General features: G+C 44.6%; 1 protein-coding gene across 3 annotated transcripts; it reads right to left on the reverse strand.

The window, feature by feature from the left end:
• Nucleotides 1-7,511: 7,511 nt before the first annotated feature.
• Nucleotides 7,512-14,450, reverse strand: LOC120667937 (protein CHROMATIN REMODELING 35-like). Of its 3 annotated transcripts, none has more exons than XM_039947915.1 (7): nucleotides 14,016-14,450; nucleotides 12,004-12,617; nucleotides 11,571-11,873; nucleotides 10,784-10,954; nucleotides 8,033-9,789; nucleotides 7,881-7,959; nucleotides 7,512-7,797 (listed from the first exon to the last, which is right to left on the reverse strand). In XM_039947915.1, exons 1-6 carry the CDS (start codon nucleotides 14,053-14,055, stop codon nucleotides 7,956-7,958), a joined length of 2,889 nt encoding a protein of 962 aa, XP_039803849.1. In that variant the 5' UTR covers nucleotides 14,056-14,450; the 3' UTR covers nucleotides 7,512-7,797; nucleotides 7,881-7,955. The 3 variants fall into 3 exon arrangements, with proteins under 3 accessions (XP_039803849.1, XP_039803854.1, XP_039803859.1); XM_039947920.1 differs by having other exon boundaries at nucleotides 7,881-7,955; nucleotides 14,016-14,440; XM_039947925.1 differs by having other exon boundaries at nucleotides 7,881-9,789; nucleotides 14,016-14,440.
• Nucleotides 14,451-26,138: the final 11,688 nt, after the last annotated feature.

The following is a 26,138-nucleotide window of genomic DNA, read 5'->3' on the forward strand; positions in this document are numbered from 1 at the left end:
CGCTGCCACCGCGCCATCCGTGTACCTGCACACCATAGACCAAGAACTGTCGCAATCTCCACAGAGTCACGACTACACACAGTTAGTCCACTCCACATGTTAGCAATCACTCATCACACCAAGGAGCAGGCCTCCACTGCCTCTCACAGACGGCTTCCAGGGCAGTGGGAACAACGGTCATAACATTGGCCCGGCTCGAGATGGTGGGTTCAGATTGACTACTACCGATATCTCCCAAGCCCAGCTCCTTAGCTTTCTCTACACATACCCCTTGCTTGCTGCACACTCATCTCTTACCTCATCTACTATATGCAAACTATACACTACATTGCATATATATAGCATTGAATCTAGGGAGGAAAGAGATTCAAGAGTACATAAATGAATAAAGATATGATGTATGCTAATATATGTACATATTAATAAAGATAGATACAAGCCATACAATCACACATGCATCTCTATTTCAGAAAACTAAGAAAAAAAAGAAAAAATCACCATGGCCGGCTCCGACGGCTGGCTCCCGTGCTCCTCGGTGGCGGCCCACGCGCTCCAAAGCTCCCTCGGCGGCCGTCGGCAGCCCGCACGCTCCACCAGCGGCGGCAAGCGGGCAGCTCCCCGCGCGCCCGACAGTCCCCGCACTTCACGGCGGCGGCCGGTGCCCCTTGCAGCCACAAATCAATTAGTGTTGCACGAGAGAGAGGAGAGCAAGCAAGAGAACTGAGACTGAAGCTGCCGGCACGCTCACGGACTGGCACTGCTAGCTGGCCACACTGCTCCTCGCCCCCCCCCCCCCCCCCCCCCCCCCCCCGCTGGTGGTCGTGGTCTGCCTGCTGCGCGTGGCCGCCGTAGTTGCTGGCTGTGCACCAGCCGTGATCTCGTAGCCCCCTGGTCGTCGCCTCCTCGGACAGGCGCTGCTAGCTGGCCGTGCTGCTCCCCGGGCCCTCCTACCGCTGCCCGTGATATGCTCGCCGCACGCGGCCACCGGCTGCTGGATTGTGCGCCGCTCCCACGGCTGTGACGCAACTCCCCGCACGGCACTACTGCTCGCGCTCGCCTCTCCCTGTGCTCCCACGCGTTCCAGAGATTGGAGAGATGATATGAGAGAATGAGAGATGGGAGAGATAGCAGGGACTTAAAAATATCAACCGCCCCTCCGTTGGATTGCTCATCGGCACCGGGTCGTGGCATGACCCGGTGCCAATGAATACAAAATGGGCTCCAGTCAATGTCACAAACCGGTGTCTTTGTCGTCTTTTCCATTTGGTCCCGGTTTGTGGCATAACACGGTGTCCATGTTGAAACATTGGAACCAGGTCATGCCACGACCTGGTATCCAATGTCCAGTGCCGGGCTCGTCCAGGCCACGAGTACCGGCTGCTGTTGCAGCCGGTGCTGATGCTTCACATTAGTATCGGTTGAAACAACAACTGGTACTTTTGGCCGGGATCTTTGACATGTTTTCTAATAGTGATATACAATACAAACGAACCATATATGAGCTGTGGAGGATCTCTTCCCAATGGCTCGTATTCCCATCAAATCTTCACAAGAATGTTTTTTTATGGCTTGTGCCCTACTACTACCAAGGTGTTGTATTTGGACCGTAAAAGGATGTTGGATCATATTTATACCAGTATGTTAAAATGTGAGCGTCTGGTAGATACTGACAAGCACAAAAAAAAAATTTTAGGTCAGCCATTTTTATATAAGAGGAAATTGGCTTCATTCCGTTGGATAAGTTTTAATTTCTACGATTCACCTAGTACTTTTTATAGGCAAATTAATGTTTTCCATACTCATGTCATGCCACCCAAAATTTACAGTGTGCACCAGGGAACAGCATTTTCCTCTCCACCATTGCAAGCTGTTCTCAGACCTATGTAAGAGCAATTTCTTGTGCTTACACATTCATTCATAACACATGAGCTTGCACCAATTATAGCACTCAAACATGGTCATTGGCTAATGGCTTATGAATGGACTCGGCTAAAATGCTATGAGCATACACATTAAAGAGATCTACACTAGCATTAGAAAAGCTTGAGTAGGGAAACGATGAAGAGCTCCAATAGCGTCATTCCTGAGGCCTCTCGTTCCTATATATCAGTTTTTTCTCTTTTTCCATAAAAAAAGGTTGTTTCTGCTAGACATTTGGATTGGAGAAGAGGATATATATAGGGAGCTCGGCCAAGATGCCGCAAAACGGCAATAAATTACAAGGCACGCGTGTTATTATATATAATGCTTGCATATAATTATTGTGGAGTTGATAAGGGCTAAAACAGTGCCACACATTTGCCGCAGCATGTCTTGCGGTCGATCAGACGTGGCATCACGCGGTGCTGGTTTCTTAATTACTCGGCTAGCCCTACAACAGTGCACACCCGCCTCAAGGGTATAGCCGTATAGCCCTCTAATCATTTAGCTATGGTTTATGTTGCTCGTTTCAATAATTTTTTACATGATGCAAATGCCTCATCATGAAGGAAATTTTCAATAATCTTTCACATTGTTGGAAAGACAGAAAACACGTACGTCTTTGGCTCCCTGACATATATGATAACACGGCTGATGATTGCCAGAAGAAAGTACATGCTGATGATTTCTGAATATCTGACTTCAACTACCTCCAGAGAGAATCAATCCACACATTTCCAAAGCTTGAAAATATTTTAAGGTCATTTAGTAATCAAATACGAGTGAAGAAAGAAGGTGGTGAAATAATTTTCCAACAGAAGTGTGCATGTTGCTACATGAAACCTACATCTTGAATGCACGGAACTGTGCCTTGGCTCTTTGCTTCTCCGTATCCCTTCTCTTTTCGCATGCATGTAAGTCGCTGGCCGGAGCTGCTGGGCTGCACGGCGACTAAACTGATATCCCTGTCACGCTCGCATCTCCTCGCTTGTGGCGAGCTCACTTCTCTGTTGCTCTGTTTCGCTCACTTCTCTGTTGCTCTGTTTCTTTCCTCATTGAACCAGCACAGAGCAACGCTGAACTGCTAGAAAACTTGACCCCCCCCTCCCCTCACCGATCACCTGTCCGATACTTGTTGGTCGGTTACTAAAGAGGCCATTTAGTACCCGTCAATATTACCAGCCAGTACTAAACAGCCTTGCATCTAAAAAATTAAGAAAAAAATTTGAGGAACAGCTGAGAAGCCCATGCACACGCGCATCGTCGCAAGTCCGCAACTTGAGAAGAAACAATTTTAAAAGCATCAAGATCAGGATGGCAAGAGTTGCATGAATCAAAAAAAAATTTGGCACTAAGACTCTTGCACCGTTTGGCCAAAACCTTATTTTCAAACTTAGGCGATCACAAATACCACATAAATCATTTTCTTTCTTAAGGTTGGCACTTATCTTATTGTGCTCAACCAACTTGACGCTCATATCATCATGCATTTGTTTCAAAGACAAAACTTCATTTTCCAATTAAATGCATGATGTGCGATTAAGACCACAAGAGCAGTCATCATCATTCACATCAAACAAGGTATCATGATTTTTACAAGAAGTTGGGCAAATATTATCATCAAGGATCAAAGAGCACATGCTACAAGGCATAGACTTCATTCACAAATTTCAGCCGTAGCATTCTCAAGTTCATCTACACATGTTTAGTTCATTAATTTTAACAAGAAAAAACTCACATGAAACACATGGTAAAGAAGCATTGAACTTGGTAAGAGCAATTTCATCTCTAGCTTAATCAAGATCATCAGTCAAAGAAATACAAGAATTAAATAGCATAGAGGCATTGGATTTTAACATTTTATTTTCAGATTTTAAAGCTCATAATCAATAGTGAGCTCATCAAGTAATCTTCTACATCACTCAAGTTGTTTGTCACCAATAAAGACATCATTTTTCAATTTCTCGTTTTCAATAAACAAGGCATCACAAGATTTGCATGGCAAAGGTAAGCTAGACTTGCACGAGGTTGAGGTATTCACATTATCAAGTTTAGAGTCTAGATATATCCAAATTCTCCTTAAGTTTAGCAATCGTCTCTCTATGAACACAAAGGCGATTGAATAAACCGATTATATCTTGAGAAAGTTTATCTTTACTCATCTTGTGACACTTGTGATGAAGTTCAACTTCTTGTGGCATCCCTTCTATCTAAATATGCATCAATGCCATCGCTCCATCATTCTTGTTCAGCTTATCACACTTCTTTCTCCACTTGTGTTCATACTCGAATGTGTTCATCCTCGAATGCGACCGTACCACCTAAGGACAAAAGAACCAATAGAAGAGCTTGTTGCCCTAGCTCAAAACACCCGTTAGAGTTAGTGAAAACAAGGATCAATCATGAAAACCAAATCCGCAAGCAAAATCATCTTCTCTATTATCACTCTGTGGATTACAAAGCTGATTAAGATGGTGTAATTTTTAACCAAGCTCTGATACCAATTGAAGGACCGGAACAGACGACCAGAGAGGGAGAAGTGAATAGGAGCCTTTAATTTTAAAAAAATTGTAGCGCAGTGGCTAGGCCTCCCGATGTGGAGCCAGCCGGCTGGGGCACGAACCGCGGTCCTGCACCTCCCTGGACGCAGGCCCTTCTGTGGCTGCGCTCCAGTCTGTCCCAGCGGGGTGGGAACCGACTGGCTCCCTTTGTTGGCCCCATCCGGTGAAAAAAAAAGAGAGCAAAATTCTTCTCAACGAGAAATAAGGTGTATGTCTCGTCCGACACGCTTCTCTTCTAACCACTAAGATAACACAAGCCAACTCGTGACGAGCTCACCCTAGGAACGGTTAGAAAAAAACTCGAAGCAAAGCAGAATCAAATGTTAAGCGATTTACTCAAGCAAAGCTAACAACAATTCCACTTAACAAAGCATGCAAAATATAATATTGATTAGCAAATGTTAAACCCAAAGGGAAGCTAACAGGATTAATTCCAAAAGGGAGCTATTTAGCTACTGTTTAGACAAGGATCAAATGCTGCCCGTGCAAATAAGAAAGTTGCTGGTCGACGCAAGCTAGCAATTAAATCTCAAGCAATAAACTAAAAGATCCTGCAATCATTACCGAATAATTTGTCACTGTAGCATAAAAGATACTTGTTACAAGAATTAAACCTGAGTTGCTTGTGGCTGAATTCGGCCTGCTGCTGACCATGCGCGGCCTGGTCGTGCCCTCCTAGGCCGCGTGGCCTGCTTGCCCTTGGGCTCCGAGCCCAGGTGCTGCTGGTCGCTGCAGGCTTGCCTGCCCGTTGCTGTGGGCCTCCTTGGACTTGCGCCCCGCGTGGGCAGCAGCTCGTGGTGGCTGGGCCTGCTCCACGCTCCCTCCGCCTGGGTCGAGATGGGCCACGCGCCTGCTCCATTTTTCGAAGGAAAAAGTCCATTTTGGCTCCTGAACTCTAGGCCGAGTCCGTTTTTTCTCCCTAAACTTTGAAACCGGACGACCAGCCTCCTCAGACTACCGAAACCGGTCGCAGGACCTTCTTGAGCGGTTTTGAGGGCAGTTTTACTATTTTTCTTTTATATTTATTTTAACAGAATTTTTAAAAAATTATAGTAAATCAAAAAAATCATAAAATAGAAAATCCAATTTTGTTGGACTCCACATGAGTAGATATACGCAATGAATATATTATATGGTATACTTTAGTACAATTTTTTTATTATATCTTTAGATATATACTTTTCTGTAATTAATTTATAGCTACAGTTTTCTTCGTCCAACTATGCTGAAATTTTTATGGCGGACTAATCATTATATTATTGATCTATAGTAAAAAATTTATAATTATTGGATAATGTTTGACTGATCTATAGATTTATCTATATAAACTAGATAAATCTATAGATAAATCTAGATAAATAAATAAATCAGTCATACATGATTAAATAATCATAAAATTTTTACTATAGTTCAATCATATAATAATTAGTCCACCATAAAAATTTCACATTAATTGGATGACGGAAATTGTAGCTATAAATTAATTACAAAAAAATATATATCTAAAGATATAGCTAAAAAATTGTACCAAAGTATACCATATAATATATTAATTGCATATATCTACTCATGTGGAGTCCAAAAAAACTAGATTTTCTATTTTATAATTTTTTTGTGATTTACTATGATTTTTCAAAGATTCAGTTAAAATAAATATAAAAGAAAAATAGTAAAATCGCCCTCAAAACCGTTTAAGGAGGTCCTGCGACCGGTTTCGGGAGTCCGAGTAGGCTGATCGGCCGGTTTTAAAGTTCAGAGAGGAAAAACAAACTCTGCCCAAAGTTCAGGGAAGCAAAAAGAACTTTTTCCTTTTCCGAAACTGCAGCACGGTACGGCAAATACTACAGACTGTAGAGTTTGAATTGTCAAATTCAGATGAGAGCTAAGCATTATTGCGATTTTTCTAAAATTAAAGCAACTATTTATACAGCAGGTGTTTAGGTAGCCTTAATAAAATAGTAAATCATCTCCATGTTGGCTCAACTTTGGCAGGCAGCCTAACTGACTTTTGTGCTTCCTAATTCACTAGCACCATACCGAGTTAAATGGAACACTAAGTACCACTAAGCAAACAGGCTTGCTACTTTACTGCAGAACTTGGGCGCAATAACTAATTTCGAATTCAGCAATTCAAAAAAAATTGCATTAGCACGATTATCTGATGCACATTTTAACTTTTTAGGCACAGAGAACAAAAAGCAATCAAATAAAAGAAATCAAATTTTAGAATTTTATACGAAATAAATAATCAAACATGCAATTCTACATGGGTAGGAATTTTGCGGCGTGCCACTATCACTGTTGCACTGGTTTAAGTTTCTTATCAACTTTTTCTAAAATAAATTCTTAGCATGTTGTTAGGATCAACATCATATTTTTCCACACTCCGTAATACATTATGTTAAAAATTGTTTAGCTGCTCTCGTGGCAATGCATGGGCAAAAGTCAAGTTAGGGGAAAATTAGTTATTTCAAATCTCAAGAATATACTGCCCATTCTCCATACGAAGAAAATAGCACTACTATCCATGCTTGCGATGGTCGATGAGTCCTGAAGTCTGGGTTCTTGGCACTCAGACAGACGGATGCCAGTCGTGTTGGAGAGTGACCCATCTAGGCCTCTACAACTTCTGTAAGCTCAGTGGCACAGAACACAAGCGAACGGAACAAGAACCACAAACCATCACTGCTCCCTTCCTGCCAACACTGTCCCATCTTGCCTTTCGTATGTTCCAAAACAAAAGAAGACGAAAACAAATGGAGCTTTTCCATATGATGTTCTAACAGGCAGATATCTTAATTCATATGGGTAGAGAAAGAGAGCTGCGTAATTCATAAACCAAGTGAGCGCCAGAACCTATGACGAGCCATACTAATCAACATAGCGAACCAACAGTACAGTTTCTAAACATCTCAAGCACACAGTACCTTTGAGTTCTCCAATGGCATCTGCTCGCTTCTGCCTGCATTGCATTGGCCACAAAACGAAGGGCACTGCATAGTTCCAACACCCAAGAACAAAACAGCTGCATAACCTCCAATACTGGAGAACAAAATAAACTGAACGCAGATTCACGAAAGGGTTTATTGAGTTGTTTACTGTTGCCCACAGAGACTTTATGAGGAGAAAACGATGGCTGTTAATCCTCAGAAACTTGACCTACGAGTTGCAAGGATCAACCTGATTGCTGTCACAAGTTGGCACATACTACAAAGGAGCCATACCACAAACGTAGTTTGAAAATGACAAAGAAACAGTAAAGTCCTAGCTTAGATCAAACTGAGGTCTGTCACCACAATGAAGCCACTGTATCACCCTGCACAGAAACAGTGCTCGTTAAAGCATTGTCTTCATGATTGATGTAATGTAAGGCATGATTCTAGAGGAAAATCTGCTTACATCTGATCATGTACCAGCTTGGAAGATCAGCATTGCAATATTTACATGGCGTCCAGTGGCCACAAAGCTTCTTACCTACCTACAAAGGCAAATTCTGGATGAGACTACTAGCATGCAAAACAATATAGAGACATTGAGAGGCAGGGGTTCACCTTCTATACAGTGCCTTGACATCCTGACGCATTGCTTTAGTATCCAATAATTCATCCCCACAGTCATCAATATCAACTTGACCAAGTTTGAAGTCTTCTGTTGTGCAGTGCTCACTCCATTCAAACCACAGCTTCGGTATAACTTCCTTCTTGAATGCAGTCTCATGGTGCTTCTCCTCGGCAGAATCAGCAGCTACAAGCCTGTATACAAACACTTTCTTCTGCTGTCCAGGTCTGAATGCACGCCCAATCGCTTGACGGGTGACAGATGGGTTCAGGTGAACATCTAAAATGACAACTCTTGACGCGCCAACAAGGGAGATACCCTCGCCACATGCCTTGATAGAACCGAACAGTACTTTTGCATCAGCAGAGTTGTTAAATTGGTCGACTAGCAATTCTCTGTCTTCTTGACTAGTATCACCAGAGATCATGAAAATCTCTTTCCCCACATGCCAGCCCTTCACCTTAACCAGCAGCCTTTCCAAAAATCTCATTGGAAGTAGATATTGGCTAAAAGCAAGTAATTTCTCTCCTGCGGAACTAGCAAGTGACAGGATATTCATGAAAAACCTGGCCTTCACCCCATCTCTCACATCGATGGACTCAATCATAGTATCAATTGATTGATCTGTTAAGTTGCTAGCCCTATCCTCAGCATTAACTTCTGAAATTTCTGAAAGACATGGATGCACATACAATGAAGTATCTACTGCACTTCTTTTGAACTTGTCATATGCTCCCATCTTCTTCTGAATAACCTCTTTCTGAATGGAAGTGAGGTTCAAGAACACGCTGAAGTCAACCAAGCCAGGTAGTTCATCTAATATGTCACCTTTGTAGTAGTGAAGGACATCCTTGGTAAGCTCTCTAAGACTTTTAATGACCTGAGCTTTTCTCTTGAAGTTGTCATCATTCAACAGTGTTCCTTCAACTAACTCAGTAAATGCAATGTAGCCAATCCCTTTCGAACTTCTACCTGACATTTCTACTTGACTCATTATCCGTCTAACAACAGGACGGGATGATTCCATTTTGAGAAATTTTGGGCGAACAAGATTCAAAATGTTAAACACTTCCCCAACGTGATTCTGGAATAGTGTACCTGAAAGGACGACTTTGCGTGGTGTTTCCACTCTCCTCAGAGATTCTAGTACATCAGTCTCCCTATTTCTTGGTGTATGTCCCTCATCCATTATCAAAAGGTTGGGGACCTTTAGCAGCCTGTCCCTACATGCGGCTGCTGCTTTGCTGCCCCCATCATCAGAGACAATTGTGGAGAACTGCTTGTACCCAAGAAACAGTATACTCATCTTGTCTTCCCAAGATTTGAGGACTTCCAGTTGGTCTACTCTTTTTTCAGCCTTAACAGAGTAGAAATCATACAATGGAATGTCCTGTACTTGCCACTGTTGAATCTCTTTCTTCCATGTACCCAATATCCCTTTGGGTAGCACAACAAGGGGCCTTGCAGACGGATACCTTGCTAGGAAGCTTTGAATAAAACTTATAAGCATAAATGTTTTCCCCGAACCTGGGGCATGAGCAAGAATACAACCTCCAGGCTTGTCTCCGATCAAATTCTTTACCAAAAAGTTGAATCCTTCCAACTGATGTGGTCTCATTTGCTTAGCATGTCTGGGATGAATAGCAATATCTGCAATTACGAATTCTTCAGACAGTCTAACGCTGCCACAATCTATCTCATCAGCGTCCTTTGAATGTCCTCCATAGCAACTTGTTCTTCTCCTTGAAGCCTGAAATAAAGAAAACATTAAGGTCACTTGGTTCCTCCAATACTATTCTCTTCTGTGCAGATTTACGCATTTGAATCTCATGATTATAATATAAATTGATATTAGTTTACTCTAGTTGTTTAGGGGAGCAACCAAAAAATCTCAGGCTTTCAGCAAAATGCTCTAAGTTCAAGGTTACTCTGCAAGTATAAACATGTCTTATGTAGAAATGAAAAAAAGCAACTACTGATCTCTGAGTTATATTCCAATGATTTTCTATTGTTTCATACTAGCTGGAACTGATGTGAGAAAGACTAGACCATGGGGAAACCCCCGGACCTCAAGGTCTAAAAAGTGTAACTCGGGAGAAGTTGGCCTATTAGCAAGAAAAGGTTTTGACATTCTCAAGGAAATGTCAATATGACATTTGTTTATACTCCCTCTGTTCAAAATTGTAGGTCATTTCAGCAAATGGAGATATATAGTTTTTGCTACGTATCTAGACATAGCGTATATCTAGGTGCATAGCAAAAACTATATATCCAAATTTACCAAAAAGACATACAATTTGAAACGGAGGCAGTATTTCACAACTTGTTCCATGTGCATACAAGGTGAGGATAATGATGAAATTATCGAGGCAGAGTATAGAGCTAGTGCATGTCAAGTGGAATAGACAGGTAAGCTAACAACACAAGTGCTCAAAAGTTAAAACTGTAAGGATCATGTAGCTGGACTGATGTCAACAACTATGGAACTAGTGCATATGAACTGAAATGAGAAGATAAGCTAACATCATAGTCATAGGTGTTCAAAAATTGAAACTGCAATGTAAGTGACACAGAACTAATGTAAGAATTAACTACCAGGCCATTTGCTAAACAAGAACACCCCAACATGGAGCCTGTTCTTAGGATTTTGCCAAAGTGAAAACTACATGCATGCATAAAAATAACTTTAGTGCTAAATGAACAGGAGCTACAAAGGCCTCCTATATCTCAAACAAATTACCAACCTTTTTCCACTGATAATCAATTATTGATTCAGCTCTTCTCACAATCATTCCACAGACACGGCATACATGGCCCAAGTCTTCATGAATCCGAATGTCATGATTGCAGTCGACATCCTCCACCTTTCCATGATCCTCTTCTCTCTCATTTGCGGCCTCATCAAATGCATCAATCTGGACCAATAAAAGTAACCAAATCAACAATCACAGATAATACAAACTGGTTACCAGCAACTGAACTGAACAGAAAGTATGCAAACTTGTCATGATAGCTAGGAGCCTCACAAAGGCAAGGGAATGCATTTTTTAACACTTCAGCTAACAAACCCCTATTCATTATTTATCACTTAGCTCGCATATAATAAGATACTTCCCTTTTATTGGAAGTTATTATGTCACGATACAAAGTCATCATTGTAATCTAGGTGCATTTGTCATGGCTGTGCGTAAAATTTAATACAGTACAAAATTTTAATAAAGTTATTGTGATCATGAGTTCATGACATGTCTATTGGAGCATTTCATCCCTTATATGCACAGCTTTTCTACATATCTAACAAATTATGTCGGGATCTTTTGCTTTCCTGCAGTGTTAATATTGTTGGCTTAACCTTACATTGTGAAATGGGGGTATATTTCTTGCAATCAACAAGACATAATATACTACAAGGAAGATGCTTCGTAGAAAGCAGCGTTCAATATTCAAATATATAATACAACATGTATTCACAAGCAGAAATTTTTTAAAGAGTGCTGCACTATAAACAAATTTTGTGGTTGACATGCATACCTTTGTACTTTCGATGGCCAATGCAAAATCTTTCCAATATTCCTCAAGACCGTCACTTTCATTTGTTGGTTTCTCCTCTTCCTTCATAGGCAGGTCAGGTTCTGATGAAATATCAGTTTGACCTAAATCCAATGACAAATCAGCTGCTACTGGATCTGTGCCAGATTTTCTTTTCCTTTGTCTAGGGGCAGTGGTAGCATCTTCGCTGACATGCAAGCTGGGGTCTGATCTCCTTCGCTTTTTCTCTGTAAGATGGTGAAGGAACACTTGTGTTTCTGCTCTCTTCTCCGCCATGTTAACAGCCTAGAATGAAAAACAAGTAAGGGTTGGAATACAAAGTCGTTCATGTTGGCACAAATAGTAGAATAAGCACAAAAATACAGATTTGTAGAATTGAACATTCACTAATTAACTGGAGTTGAAAGGTAAATACCACAAGATCTTGCATACGCTGCTCCTCAGGCCTTTTCTGCAATACAACTTTCTCATACTGAACAGATGGTTGCCAGCTGGTTTGCAAAGGAAATTGATTCACTAAAGCTGCACTTTGACCATATGGAACAATCTGTGTATTTTTGTTTCCTTCCATATGCATGCTTTCAAATGCTTGGCTCATCCCATTGGATGCCACCCATTTCGTGATATTACTAGGCAATTCAGAGGTTGTTAGTTCTTTGTTTATCTTTAGTGAAAACTTATTGGATCCTGAATTGTTTCCATCCTCATCATCTGAATCACCAATTTCTATTATTTCAGTATTTTCTTGTTGTTTTTTTGGCTCCATAGAATAATTATTCAATTTGCCACCTGCCATTCTGTTGGCTATCACAGAATTTTCAGAGGGACGTTCCAGACTAGAAAGGAAGTTGATCAATTGTATCTTGCGCTGACGAATGTTTTCCCATTCCTTGCTAGCACTGCCAAATTCCAAACTGGGGAACCTACTTGCAACAGGAAGTGCATGACCACTGGAATAGGTTGCAACTCCAGGTGTTAATACACTGGTATTATGCTCAGCAGATTTCTTGTGCCTTCTGTAAAATATGCCTACAAAAAACAAAAGGATTACTATGACGGGAGAGAAAGGCCAAGTAAATTTATTCACAATGCCAGATCATGTATATTCTACGGAAAACATCAACAATACATTTCCCAAAGAGAAACACAGGCATTGTAATAAGTTGCAAAATACAAAACAGATTTTGTTTGCAAAGTTCTAGCAGTATAAATGCATCTAACAGCACAAATATATAAGGAAAAACTTGATTTTACTAGTTGTTAACATAATGTTAACCTCATGAAGATGTTAATCAGAAGAAAATAGCATGTGTAAGGAAAATAAGGAATTATAAAAGCAAAAAAGCTTCACTTAGAGAAGATGAGACATAACTTCATATAACAGTCTAGATGCAGTGGACAACATGAAATCAACGAAGTCAACCTGCTTATGTAGCAAGAAGAGTAATCATAGCAAAAGAATGAACATTTCATGTATATGTTATGTATTTTTACTTTGTCTGCATAATAACATGGAAATGGTGAGAACAGAAGCTGAGTAATCATAACAAAAGAATGAGCATTTCATGTATATGTCATGTATTTTTACTTAGTCTGCATAATAACATGGAAATGGTGAAAACAGAAGCTGACCCAGCAAGCAATATGTGAGCGATGAGCGCGGTCACGCTAGTGCTTACACCGTTGCCACATTCATTTTCACTACCCACATGAAGTACAAGGCAACCATTCATTCTCTACAGTTTGTGGGTAAAGATCAATGCCATCTATTGAGCAGAGCACAACGGGAACATAAACCAAAACTGCTATCATCTCTGCTTCACCTGTTATGCGTCCTTAGACATTCTAAATCAGAGTATTTCAGCAAACAAAACAGAGGCAGGTATCCTCAAAGCAGAACAGAAAAAACATCAGCACATAACTTCTTAAGCACAAAGAAAGATAACAGGACAAATAGTTCTTTCTGAGAGATGCCCTCAATCCAAAAGCCATTTTTCTACGGGAGCTTATGACTAAGTTTCAGCGAAAATTTTATCCTAGCAAATGAAGGAAAAACACATACAGAGGGCTATAATGAATGCCTAAACATGGCTTTCCACCCATCGAACCATGATAAGTCCAGCCTTAAAAAAAGGCAAGTCATGCCGCATTGCCACTGTGATCCACCCCCACCCCCAAATTGAACCCCAACAAAACCCTAAATCCCCACCGAAGTCCTCGGCCGAACAACGCAAAATGCAGCACCACATCCCCCAAGCCAACGGAGATCCCGCGTCCCCTCCCACGCGCGAACGAGGAAATGAAGCGGGGAAGAATCGAAGACCATTTCCCCCAACAAGTAGGAATGGTAGCCGCGCAGGGGGAATCCGCGTCCACCACACCATCAGCCGCGAGACGCAGGGAGGGGGGGGGGGGGGGGCGGCTCACCGGAGGTTGGGGTCAGCGGGTCGCCGCCGCCGGCGGACATGGCGGGCGAGGCAGCGCGCGCGTGCGCCCGCCCCGTGTCCGTGGGGTTCCCTGGGTGGCAGAGCGCGACACGGACACCGGGCTGGTGCGGCCGGTGAGATGCGGCGTGTCCGTGTCCGTGGGAATCTCCGCTTCGATTTGGGAGTCCGGGGGCCCGTCGCTTTCGTCTGCACCCTCTGCCTCGGGGCCCGGGTCCGCACCGCTGACGTGGCGCGCTGTGGGGCCCGCTGGAAGCGACAGGCTCCAGACCCTCCTGCGGCCTGCCCTGCCCCTGCCCGGCGCCGAGAAGGACGACGAGCGGAGGACCGAGGCGCCGACGGGGTTGCGGCCGGCGGGCGGCGGCGGGCGACGGGGGCTGCTATATGTCTTCCGCAGGATGGATAACCAGCTCATTATGGCTCAGCTGATGGCCCATTTAAAATTAGATAGCCCATTTAAAATTTTACTGAAAAAAAATATTGAACCAACATCTCAAAAATATTAAACCAATGTTGAACCAGCATCTCAAAAATGTTGAATCAACATTTTAAAAATATTGAACTAGCATCTCAAAAAATATTGAATCAATTTTTAAAATATTGAACAAATTGTTTTTCTTCCATCTTCTTCTCCGGTGCCGGCGGCTGCGCGGCGGCGCTAGGTGCGGGCGGTGGGGCCTGCGGCGGCGCATGGCCGGCGGGGCGCGCGGCCCGCGGCGGCGCGCGTGGCCGGCCAGGGTACGCGGCCCGCGGCGGCGCGCGTGGCTGGCTGGGCGAGCGGCGCGCGGGGCTGGCGGGCGCGTGGGGCCGGCGGGGGCGAGCGGCGCGCGGGGCTCGCGGGGGCGAGCGGCGGCAGGGCGCGGGTGCCGGCGGCGTGCGGGAGGATCTGGGGGAAGAGAGAGGAAGGAGTGAGAAAGAGAGAGGAACTTAGAGTTTGGTTGGATCTAAGAGCTATAATTATTTGCACGAATCTCAAACACTAGAAGGTAAGTTGAAAAAAATCTTGCGAAAGATGGATAGGTTTTCTGGCGGGCGATTGGAGACACGGAGCGAGCGAGCGAGCGGTTGGGGCCTTGTTTGTGGGGGACGGGGGAGTGAGTGGACCGGAGGTGTGGGATTGCGTGGGTTTTTTTGGTGGGCTGCGCCGAATCAGGTGGGTTTGGCAGCGGGGCTGATTCTCTAGCGTATCTTCACTGTGATATAAATGTGGGTTCTTATACTGTCAATATATCTTTACATACTCACTTCGTCCTGAAACTTATTTTATTCTATGGTTTGAAATTTATCCTCAAATATATGTCATTCTAAGTTAAGAGTGAATCCAACCATCATAATTTTGCGTCGTTTTTGGGTCTTTCCCAATAGAGATGTGCATGCAACCATGTAGGGGAAGTACATGTGGGGGAGGTGCATGGGAAGAAGCCTGCTAGTTTAATTAGCACATTCCTAATTCTTAATAATTAGAGGTAGGAGAGTCTTTTCTACACAATCATAATCTGTCCTAAAAATTCTAGAATGACATACATTTCAGGACGGAGGGAGTAAATGGCTTTTACTGTTTACATATATCTTTACACAAATGGCATTTACTGTGATTATATCTTTGCTAGTTGGAAAAAGTCTAAATTACTCAACTCAACTATAGCCAAAGTCTTGGTAACCCCTAAACTGTCGTTTGGTTCATTTTACCCCTCAAACTATGCTCTTTGTTCCAAATTACCTCCTAACAAAATTTGTCTTTTTTATTTCTCCATGCATAGGTGGATTTTTAAGTTGAAATTTTATAAGATAATAGTACACACCATAACATATGTCAGAAAAAATATGTCATAAATTTTTGTCATTATTTTGATAGGTTAGAATATTTAATAATAAATTAATTTTTGTCATTAGCCGAGTTTTTTTTGGTTGATTAGTTATGCATTTAGCAAGATTCATGGTATGCTGAATCGACTTTGTTAAATAGGATTTAACTTCAACATATGCTGAATGCTACGTAGCTGATCAGCAGCTACATTATTACAAATGGCTTGTAGCCATAATATTTGATATTGGCGACTTTCCTAAATTATGTTCTGTGTCCCAATTATAATAGTGGACCCACGAGCGAGGTTGATGCTTCTTCTAACTCTTCTGTAAGATCCTAGAGGAGAAAACAACTTCGACAGAAAACCTGCATGCCAACATCGCGCTGGAGATTAACCAAGATACCCAGGCACAGTGGCGGATCCATAGGGGGCCCCCTACGGGCTGCAACCTCCATTGGAACAAGGGGAGCTAGAGGTGGAGAAAGTGAAGGGAGAAGAAGAGGAGGGAGAAGAAGGGTTCAACCCCCCATGGCTGTGGCCTGATCCGCCACTGCCCAGGCAGACACATTCGTGGCTTGGATAGTAGCTGAGACACTCCAGGCTTCTTTCAAAGCACTGGGAACGGTCGTAACATTGCCCCTGGTCAACATGGTGGGTTCAGGTCGATTACTCCTGATATCTCCCAAGCCCAGCTATTGGACTTGGCTTGATGTACACATACACCTTGCATGCTGCACACTCATCTCTTATATTACTAGAATAGTTAAGCGCGCTTTGCGCGCCCTATCATAACGTAAATGTACAGTTTAAAAGAGACAGGACTGCAATCTAAAATTGAAATAGGCAAATGAAATCATATAGATATGCATCTTATTTCAGCACTAACATTTAAAGATAAGATATAGGAAATCATGTATGGACACTGTGGCTCAATAATTGGGAAATATATGGAATTCATCATGAATTTAATGTGTCATACGAATATTTTGGAAAAATACAAATGCGGAACTCTTATACATGTAGTCTTACACTTAAGGAATTGGTGAAGTTTTTTCAAGCTCTAGTAAGCAAATCTAGATGGATACTATGAATACTTCAAATCACCACGAGTAGCGTGAGCACAAGCTTGTTCTCTCTAGGCTAAAGCTGAGCAGTGCGAACACAATGCACATCTGCTTGAGGCACACTCCCTTCTACCATTTCATTATCTGAAAATAAATGTTTACACCTGTGGCAGATTTAGCCTTTTGGGGGGGGGGGGGCTGATGTCTTCTTCCTCCTCTTCCCCACCCTCTCCTCTCTCTATTTTCTTCTTCTCCACTCTTTTCCTTCCCTAGCTCCCCCTACTGGATCCGCCCCAGGTTTACACTATGAATGTACAAGTACCTAGCATAATCTAATATTGCAATTCTACTATAGCAGGAACAACATGATTACGAATAGCACTTAAAGCATGTAAACATGTATTATCGATTTTTTATTCAAAAGTATAATCTCCATGTAGTCATGAATGGAATTATAAATGTGCGACACCGGCGCCTCGACGCACCTTGAGGAGAGCCGAGGGACGGATGCATGTGCGGTCGGTCGCTGTCTGAGGTCGGAAGACAGATGGGTCATAGGGAGCACATGGCCCACGTTGTCTTCGTCTGCCGGAGAAGAACAGATGGGACGGAGTAGGGAGGGATCAGAAAAAATAGCACGCAGAGATGATGACGAAGCGGCAGGAGTAGAGTTTTGGCTAACTGCAGGGACGGATCCAGCGGTGGGTCTGAAGTGGCTCTAACTCTTTCTACCACCATTGGACCAATTGAGACCCTTCTAAGCGCCTCATACAAATTTTTTACCAAGGATGCACTACAAGGAGAGGCTGAATTTTTTTTTACCATGGATACACTGCGAGGAGAGGTTGAAGTTGTCTAGATGTGAAGATTTGATGCTGGTTTGGACTAATTTTATTTTTGTCTCAAACATATGTTTAGGCCCAAGAGGTGAGGTTGTTGCAGTCTTTGCATTCAGATTCTCTGCACTGCCTATTGCGGTCACGCTAAATTGGAACCACATGTTAGGGTGTGTTTGGAGGAGGGGGGCTAAAGCTCTACTAAAAAAATTTATAAATAGATTTTATTTAATATTTTTAAATAGTAAGATCTTTTTATGTAATGGGATTAAAGTTTAACAAGTGGGAACCAAACAAGACGATTGTGCGTGCTGCAAGCTTTGGATGTTTGCGCACGGCATGGCATGCGGGCAAAGGAGGGCCCACGCACGTCGTCAGGAGTACACGCCCAATCGTGTTGCAACGCAGTCCTTGCTCATCAATTAATGCAAGCGGCAGACCCATTCGTAGTAGAGTTCCTGCAACTCGCGCAGCTGCGCAGGGTGCCACGTGTTGCGGGAAGTGCGGAGGGAGCTTCAAACGGCAGCTGGTTTTAAGAAACCCGATTACCTCATCCATGTGCAAACTATACACTACATTGCATGTATAGCACGGGACCTATAGTAGGGATGAGATTCCAAACTATGTAAACGAAGCAGTGAATGTGCATATTAAGTTGGAGGTGGATATTGTTGGCTTGGTGATGCCCTACTGCTGGTTACATATTTTGTTTGGCAGTTATTACTAATGAGATCAATGTGACCGTGCTTACCTTGCATCTTTAAAAGACTCGTGCCTGTCAGTTTCCTTATTTTATCTGGACCTATTGGGCTTGCACTCTTGTACATGTAGCCGTGTGCACTGATCAACATGTGTCGAGATTAACAAAGGGGTCCCGTACGTAGTAGAATGTGACAGTTGGTTGGTTAAATGTTTGTTTTCAGAATTACATATAAGTTTCAGAATTTGGATAGTTTGTTGCATTGATGTGCTGATAGCCCTCACAACTAATTTGACACAGACACTCTCAACTAATCAAGACTATTTTATTGACTTCTTTGCAATCAACAGCGGCCTTGAGACATATCAACATACGTAGTAAGCTCGATCCCCCATTTGAACCCGTTTGCTGGTAAAATCACCTAATGGAACTTAGAATCTATCAATACTATTAGGGGCAAACTTTGAACCCTAAACATAGTTATATTATGAGATAGAGGTAATACTTGAAAACTCTTGGCCATTACTGCTTTTGCCAACCAACCAAACCCAACAATTGTTAGTAATCAGAAACTATAAGCAACTACAGCCCCTGTGTGCAAATGAAAGTGTGGTCGATATGGTTTTTCAATACTCAATTAGTACATACATAGTAGCTGCCTTCTCTGCAGTGCGCGTGGTGCCACTCGGTTCACAGTAGCTTGTATACAAAATCAACTGGATTCACCAGCATTTTTGTCATCCCTCTTCTGCACGTCTCATGGTCTAGATGCAGCAAATGCGATATGAAGTTATCATTGTGGACATATTCTTCATATATAATTGTCCCTCTTTAGTCAACTTAACCTTTGCCCGCTATCTATTCCTTTGGAGGGTTAATTGGTCCTGATGTTTCCTAAGCCTAGCAGTTGGGCCTTGCTCTACACTGCACTGAGGTACACTGTTTGGAGAATGGTTACCATTGCTAGCTTATCGCTCTAGTAGGAGTGCATTGCTTATATATACAGCATTTTTCCAACGGGGGAAAGAGATATCAATGTGTATGTGAAGGAACTATATATACAACATTTTTCCCGCCCCCTCCATCCGACTGAACATGCGTTGGTTCGCAGCGTGACAAATCCAAGTCAACCCAGCCATCAATTCTGCAACCAGAAAAAAGAACGTCCTAACCGGAAATCGATCAAAGTAACCGGAAAATCTAGCCCGAGAGGCCTGGGTCACACCCCATCCATCATGCAACCTTAAACTATGAGCTTTTGACAGGAAATTAAGTAGCCTAAGCGGAAATTATCCTTGCGACACAAGTGGGAGCCGCCCACGAACACGCAACCAGAAAATAAAAAGCTTTTCTAACATGAATTATTTCAGATTTTCATGCGCCTTCGATTTTTGAAATTTCAGGACGCGCGGCGCGTATCCAAGGTTCTTACAAGCCAAGCTGCGAGGCAGTTATGATGTGGGACCGAAGCCGGCGAGCAGAGGGGGGTGAATGAGAGCCGATCAAAATTTCTTCCGAAATTCAAACCGTCGGCCTATATCCCGAAAATCACCCAAGCCCTCAAGCGTTCTAGCCAAAATTTGGAATAGCTATGGAAAAGCTAAACCAACACAAAAGGCCTCGAACGAGCGAGCGAAACCACGAAGTAAATCGGAAGCGAATTGGGAAAACTGCAGAACTGATCTGCTTGGACCGGTCTGACCGGTAGCACCCACAAAACCCCCCGAGAAATTGGATTCAAACGGCGAATCCCGTGCAAACGACCATGAAAACCGATGAAACTTGGGGGATTGCTTCGCCCCTACCCTGTGAACATATCCCCAAAAGATCTCGTCCCAAAGATCAACGAATCGTGAGAATTATGGGGGAGATCAAAAGGGATTGGGGTTTTCTCAAACACTCAAGAACTCGAATTCGAACACGCCAGTGATTCCAGAGGGTTTAGGTCAGGGTTGGGAGCACGGGAATCACAGCAAAGAACTCGTAGCCTCCTCTCAATCAAGTGTGCCAAAAACGAAATCGAAAATCCATTGCACAAGGCACAAAATCAGGGGATTGAATCAAATCAAAAGCCCAGAGGGCACGAGAAGGATAGGGCCTCCTTTTCCAATCAAATCCCTTACAAGGTTTTAACAATCCATGGACAAAATCAACTCAAACAAGAAGAACAGAGGGAGGAAGACACAGGGGCGGCGGCCTGGAGAACAGAGGTGTCCACGAACAGATTACAAAAGCCGCAATTAACCTAATACAAGTGAAGGGGTATTTATACCCGCGGGACCGGTCAGACCGGTGTGCTGGACCGGTCAGACCGGTTGGTTAGACCGGTCAGACCGGTGCGCTGGACCGGTCAGACCAGTTGGCCTGCGGCACCCCTGTACATGATCTCATCCGACGCCTGAGGTTCTTTCTTCGAAACGAAGTCTTCTCCGCGATGCCGCCGTCTTGATGAAGATCCAGTCCTCGGTTTTGGAGGGTCCGCGAAACCCGGGTATGTGGCCGGTTTTGAGAAAACCGCCAAAACCTCACGCGCGGAAAGATTCCCGCCTCCGCTCCGTGGCCCTAGACGCCGTTCCCGCCTCGGCCTTCTGACGGCCCTAGACGCCGCCCGACGCCCGTCACCTCCTCGCCCGCAGCGAGGCCCGAGACGCCGTCGACGCCCGTCGCCTCCGTCAGTCCCGAGACCGACGCCCATGCCTCCACGACTTGGCGTCTTCAACCGCCGTCCGCCTCCTTGGTTTTGTGGCGCAAACCAAGAAACCCGCCTTCCGTCGCCGCTTGCGCCCTCGATCCAGGAGTGGACGCCACAGCTGCCGCCCGGTCCGAGCTCCGGTCCTGGCTGCCCTTCACCGCCGTCCACCGCACGGTCCATCGGCCACAACACCTCCACGGCAGCTCCCCGTCGACACTCGACGCCCGTGTACCTGCAATCCAAAGACCAAACGCACGATCACACCGCACGGTTGACAATTCACTCATCACAAGCAGGATAGAGTACTCAACATTCCTCAATCTCCCCCTTGATGAGTGCATTGTCAACACACCACCTGAAACCAGAGAAGTGATAAAAAGAGAAGCAAGAAAGCGAAGAACTCAATCAAGTGACAAAAAACTCAGAAAGACAAGAACAGTCACTTACTCAAGCACAGATCGATCCCCTAAGACAAAGGCAAAAGCTCGACGCAATCGATCAAAAGCCAAAACATGACTCCTCAAAGATAGAGGTAACGCTCGACGCAGTCATGCAAGAAGCAGAGGGAAAACGAGGAAAACCAGGAGCCAAAAACAAAGCAGAAACTCCTCAAGCAAAGTTTTTCCCTCTCACAAGTGCAACTCTCCCAAAATGATGCACTCTCAAAGCCCTGTGCACAATAAGTTTTTCAAAAATCAAACAAGTCTCCCCCTTGTTCGATCACTTCTCCCAAAATTCTCCCCCTTGTTGGCACATGCACACATCAAGCCTAAAAAGACCTAAAACTCCCCCTGAAGCTGAGACTCCCCTTGAACAGATGCTATGCAATGGATGCAATGCAGGAGGTGTAAGTGAAAGCATTCAGGGATACAAAGATATGAGCAACATCTATTCTCAAGCACGTGTGCATCCATAAACCAGATCTGCATCTAGCTCAACAGGGTATATCATATCAGTCTAGAGCTACGCAAGTTCAGTTTAGGAGAAATAAAAGCATCACCCATGATCTAGCACTAACAAGTAGGGAAAGAAAAGCAGTGCTACTCATACTCATACAGGTGAGCCAAAACAGCCAAAACAAGTTGCCAACATTCATTTTCAATCATTTTTTTTATATCAAGCAATTCTAAGTGCCAGGGGTTGAAAGCTTGTCATGCTTTACTTAGCAACGAGGCCAAGCCTATGCCAAAAGACAATCAGAAGCTTAAAGCACTCATTTCAGTCATGCACAGCCTTGCCCGGGTTCTCACAAGTGCAAAGTGAGCCGTCCCGAAAGCTCGATCAGTGCGACAAGCAATCCCACCTGGATCTTTTCAATCCATTTCAAGAACAGTTCAAGCAATTTTATCAGATTTAGGTAATTTCAAATATGAATTGCTGAACGAAAGGTCACACTAGCATGAATAAGATAGCAAAGCATATCAACACGCCCTAACATGCTACTAGCCAAGACAGGGTGATCATGTTTTCAGATTTTCAAATCAAAATAGCTTAACTCAGATGATGTCATATACACAGTGGAGCAAGCTATACATGATCAAGTTTATCAACTCACACTAGCAGGCACTAGAAGATCATAGCAATGTATACAAGAATGCTAGTGCAAGTGAGACAATGCAAAATGCAAACATGTACAATGCATATACACAATACAACTACCAAACCTAGAACTTAAGAGAAAGACAAAGAAAAGCCAAAAGCTAAGCAACTGAAGAAATCAGCAAATACAACGGCTCAAAGACGCACAGGACTAGACCAAATGGATCCAACTGAGTACCATGGAAAAGGCAACAATCAGAAAACCACAAGTCCATCCTGAGAGGAAAACGTACAAGCCGAACGCTCACATACCTCGATGAAGATCCCGCTGGACCTAGAGCATAGCAAACTCGAGGTCACCTCCCCTGCGTCCTCAGCGGGTCCACCTTCTGCTCGAACAGGTTCTTGTAGAGGTGAACGATCGAAGTGGAAGTAGTGGTACTAGATCGTCCTCCTGAGCTGAGGTAGTCGAAGCAGAAGGGGCCGGAGCCTGCAGCCGGCACAGTAACTTCGGATCATCATCGGCACCTGAGGTAGAGCTCCCCCTCAACAAGTGATACCTAGCACAAGAGAAGCTAGGACACAAGAAGATAGCAAACACCAAAGATCCAGAGCAAGACTCAAGCAAATGGTTAGGTGTTAGTCAAGCCACATGCAAGGGTATACCAAAAGACACTCTAGAACATATCAAGACAAAAGATATCCCTAGAATAATCTAAAGGCACTCAACAACATGAACCAAGCCAGCAAGACTATATGAAGAAGATATTTGAGCTAGCAACCAGAACTAAGGAACAAAAGCTACACAAGCATGAGGGGACTAGACAAAGCACACACCCTGAGCTAGCAAGAGTCATGACAAAATGAAAAACATAAAAACTAGCATACAGAGTGGCTAGTCCACCAAAGCACAAGCACAGACCTAGCAAGCAAAACAAGTAGAGATGTAGAATCTACAACATGTCACACGAAGAAAATGTACAAAGAATTCAAAAGACAAACTCAAATGTACATAGGATACAACAGCCACCATGGGCTATCCATCAGCCTTGGAGAACCATCAAGTCTTGATCAAACCTGCATAAGACCAAGATCCATGGAGCACTTGTTCTCCAGGCCTCCAACCTGCATCACCATCGAGACAAAGGAGGAGCAAACGTCTCGACACTGGGGTTAGCAAAGTGAGAAGCAAACCAGTGACGAGCCATCTGCTCTACAAAAGGGTAACCAAAGTCAGGTAAAGCGTATCCCCTGTCCCGTCTACTACGAGGCTGACGATCACCACCGCGAGGAAATCGTGGAGCCTCAAAACATCCTCCAAAGCCTCAATCCCATGGTCCATACCCGTACTGAAAACGACCAGGAGCACGGCCGGCAAAGCGACCACCCGCTGGAGCACGGTCACCACTACCGTCTCCCTGACCTCCACCTACACGGCGCGCCCTAGCATCTCGCCTATCACCATGCCGAGAAGGACCATGCACCCGAGCAGAGTACATGTCTGCATTCCGTCTCTCCTGCTCTCGCCTCACAGCCCGCTTCCTCCTGAAGCAAAACTCCTCCAGGTGACCTTCCCTGTCACAGAACTCACAGTGGTACCTCACCTCACGCTTGGGAGGTGGAGGCCTAGCCTGCGGACGGGGAGGAGCAGCCCTCTTCTTCTGGGCAACCTGGGCTGTGGCAGCAGGGAGCGTGTCGAGGGAGTTCATCAGCTCATTGGGCTTGGGAACCCAAACCTGCTTCTGCGGAAGTGCTTTCGGTGGTTCTTTAAGCACACCATCCGCGGGGTCAATAAGCGAAGGCTGTGTGCTCGTGCTAGCAGTGTTTCCAGCAGCCTTGCCAATCTTACCATACAACCTGTCAAAGTCTGACTTCGTGTATGTGTAACCGACCCCAAACCCATCACCACGCTTGAACTGCTTGATCATCATGCCCAACTGCGGCTCACTAGCAGAAACCCAACTAAGAATCGCCCTAAGATAGGTATTCTCATTCTCCTGGTTGGCTTTCTCTACCGCAAGATTATCCAAATCAGAGATCAAATCAGGGCAAACAGAGAAGTCAATAGGTGGGCTAGACTCTATGACCTTAGTCTTTCCAAAAGACTTGATCAAAGCGTTCTTCTCCTCTAGCTCCAACCTAAGCGTGGGACAAAGCTTACAAGCGCCAAGCAAAACTGGCCTAGACTTCATCTCCTCTAGCTCGCACACAATAGTAGCGAACTTGGACTGCAAAGAAGCTAGATCAGACTTGAAGATAGGACACTTCTCACATTCAAGCACATCGCTAACAATAGGAGCATCCTTAACCAGTTCTAGTTCATGCTTGGCCTTAGCGAGCTCATGAGACACGTCAGCAAGCGAAATCTTAGCAACATCTAAGTTCGCGACGTTCTCATCATGCTTGGCACGGAGAGCAACAAGATCGTTCATGTGAGATATGCAGCCAACGCACTCATCCTCACTAGATTTCTCCCTAGCACAAGCCAGCTCAGCCCTAATCTTTCTACGCTCTCTAGCTGCTTCCTTAAGCAGCCTCTTCTGGTTGTCGAGAGCGGCGTACAACTCCCTAACCTCTATATCAAGCAGGTCGATCGTGGAGTTTACCTCTGAATCGCTCTCGGATCCAGGAGAAGAGCCGGAGTGCGTCGGTGTAGCGTGTCCACCTGAAGACGCACGAGCACCATTGGCTTCGCCCGCCATGGTGCAGAAGCTATTGCGCCGACCGGCCGCCAAGCAAAGGCCGATGAAGCTGGTGGCTTCCTTGTCCCACTTCTTCTTCTTCTTGTCATCGTCGTCGGAGGTCGGTGAAGAAGAGCGGTCGGTGTCGGAGCTCTTGTCGAGGTCGCTGAGCTGCGCCAAGAAGGCCTTCTCCCGCTTCTTGGCCTTGTACTGGAAGCACTTCTTGAGCGACTCCTTGTCGAAGCGTCCTCCCCGGTCACGACTGCGGTGCTTGTGGCGCCGACGCTCCTTGTTGGAGCCTCCCTCGTCGCGGTCGCGGTGGCGGTAGTAGTCGAAGGAGCTGTTCTGGCCACCGCCGGACTTCTTGGGGCAATCGGCGACGAAGTGGTTCAGATCGCCGTAGTTGTAGCACCCGGGGTTCTTCTTCCTCTGCCTGTTGTGGTAGACGCGCTGGAACTTGCTGATCAGAAGGCACAAGTCGTCGTCGCCCAGCGTCTCCAGCTGCTCATCTGAAACAGAGGGCAAAGAGGCAAGAGAAAAGCCAAGAGCAGAGTTAGCGTTAGAGCTCGATCCACCTGGGCCAGTCACAAGAGCGACGCTCTTGGAAGGAGGGGCACCATTGAGCTTGGCTCGTGTCTGGTTATCCACCTCTGTGGCCTTGAGCTTGCTGAAAAGCTCGTTCACCGTCAGAGTCTCATAGCCAGCAGACTCAATGATGGTGTTCACCTTGAGATCCCACACAGAGCGATCAAGTGCGTAAAGCAACTTAAGGGCCTTCTCGTGCTC

The sequence above is a fragment of the Panicum virgatum genome, chromosome 2K, assembly GCF_016808335.1.
Source record: "Panicum virgatum strain AP13 chromosome 2K, P.virgatum_v5, whole genome shotgun sequence".
NCBI lineage: Eukaryota > Viridiplantae > Streptophyta > Magnoliopsida > Poales > Poaceae > Panicum > Panicum virgatum.

Coding starts and splice junctions, on each gene's coding strand:
- LOC120667937 (XM_039947915.1), bottom strand. CDS start 14,055: ATGTCCGCCGGCGGCGGCGACCCGCTGACCCCAACCTCCG. Junction 12,618..14,015: donor CCCGCTGACCCCAACCTCCG/GTGAGCCGCCCC, acceptor TGTTTTTTGTAG/GCATATTTTACAGAAGGCAC. Junction 11,874..12,003: donor AGCGTATGCAAGATCTTGTG/GTATTTACCTTT, acceptor TTTTCATTCTAG/GCTGTTAACATGGCGGAGAA.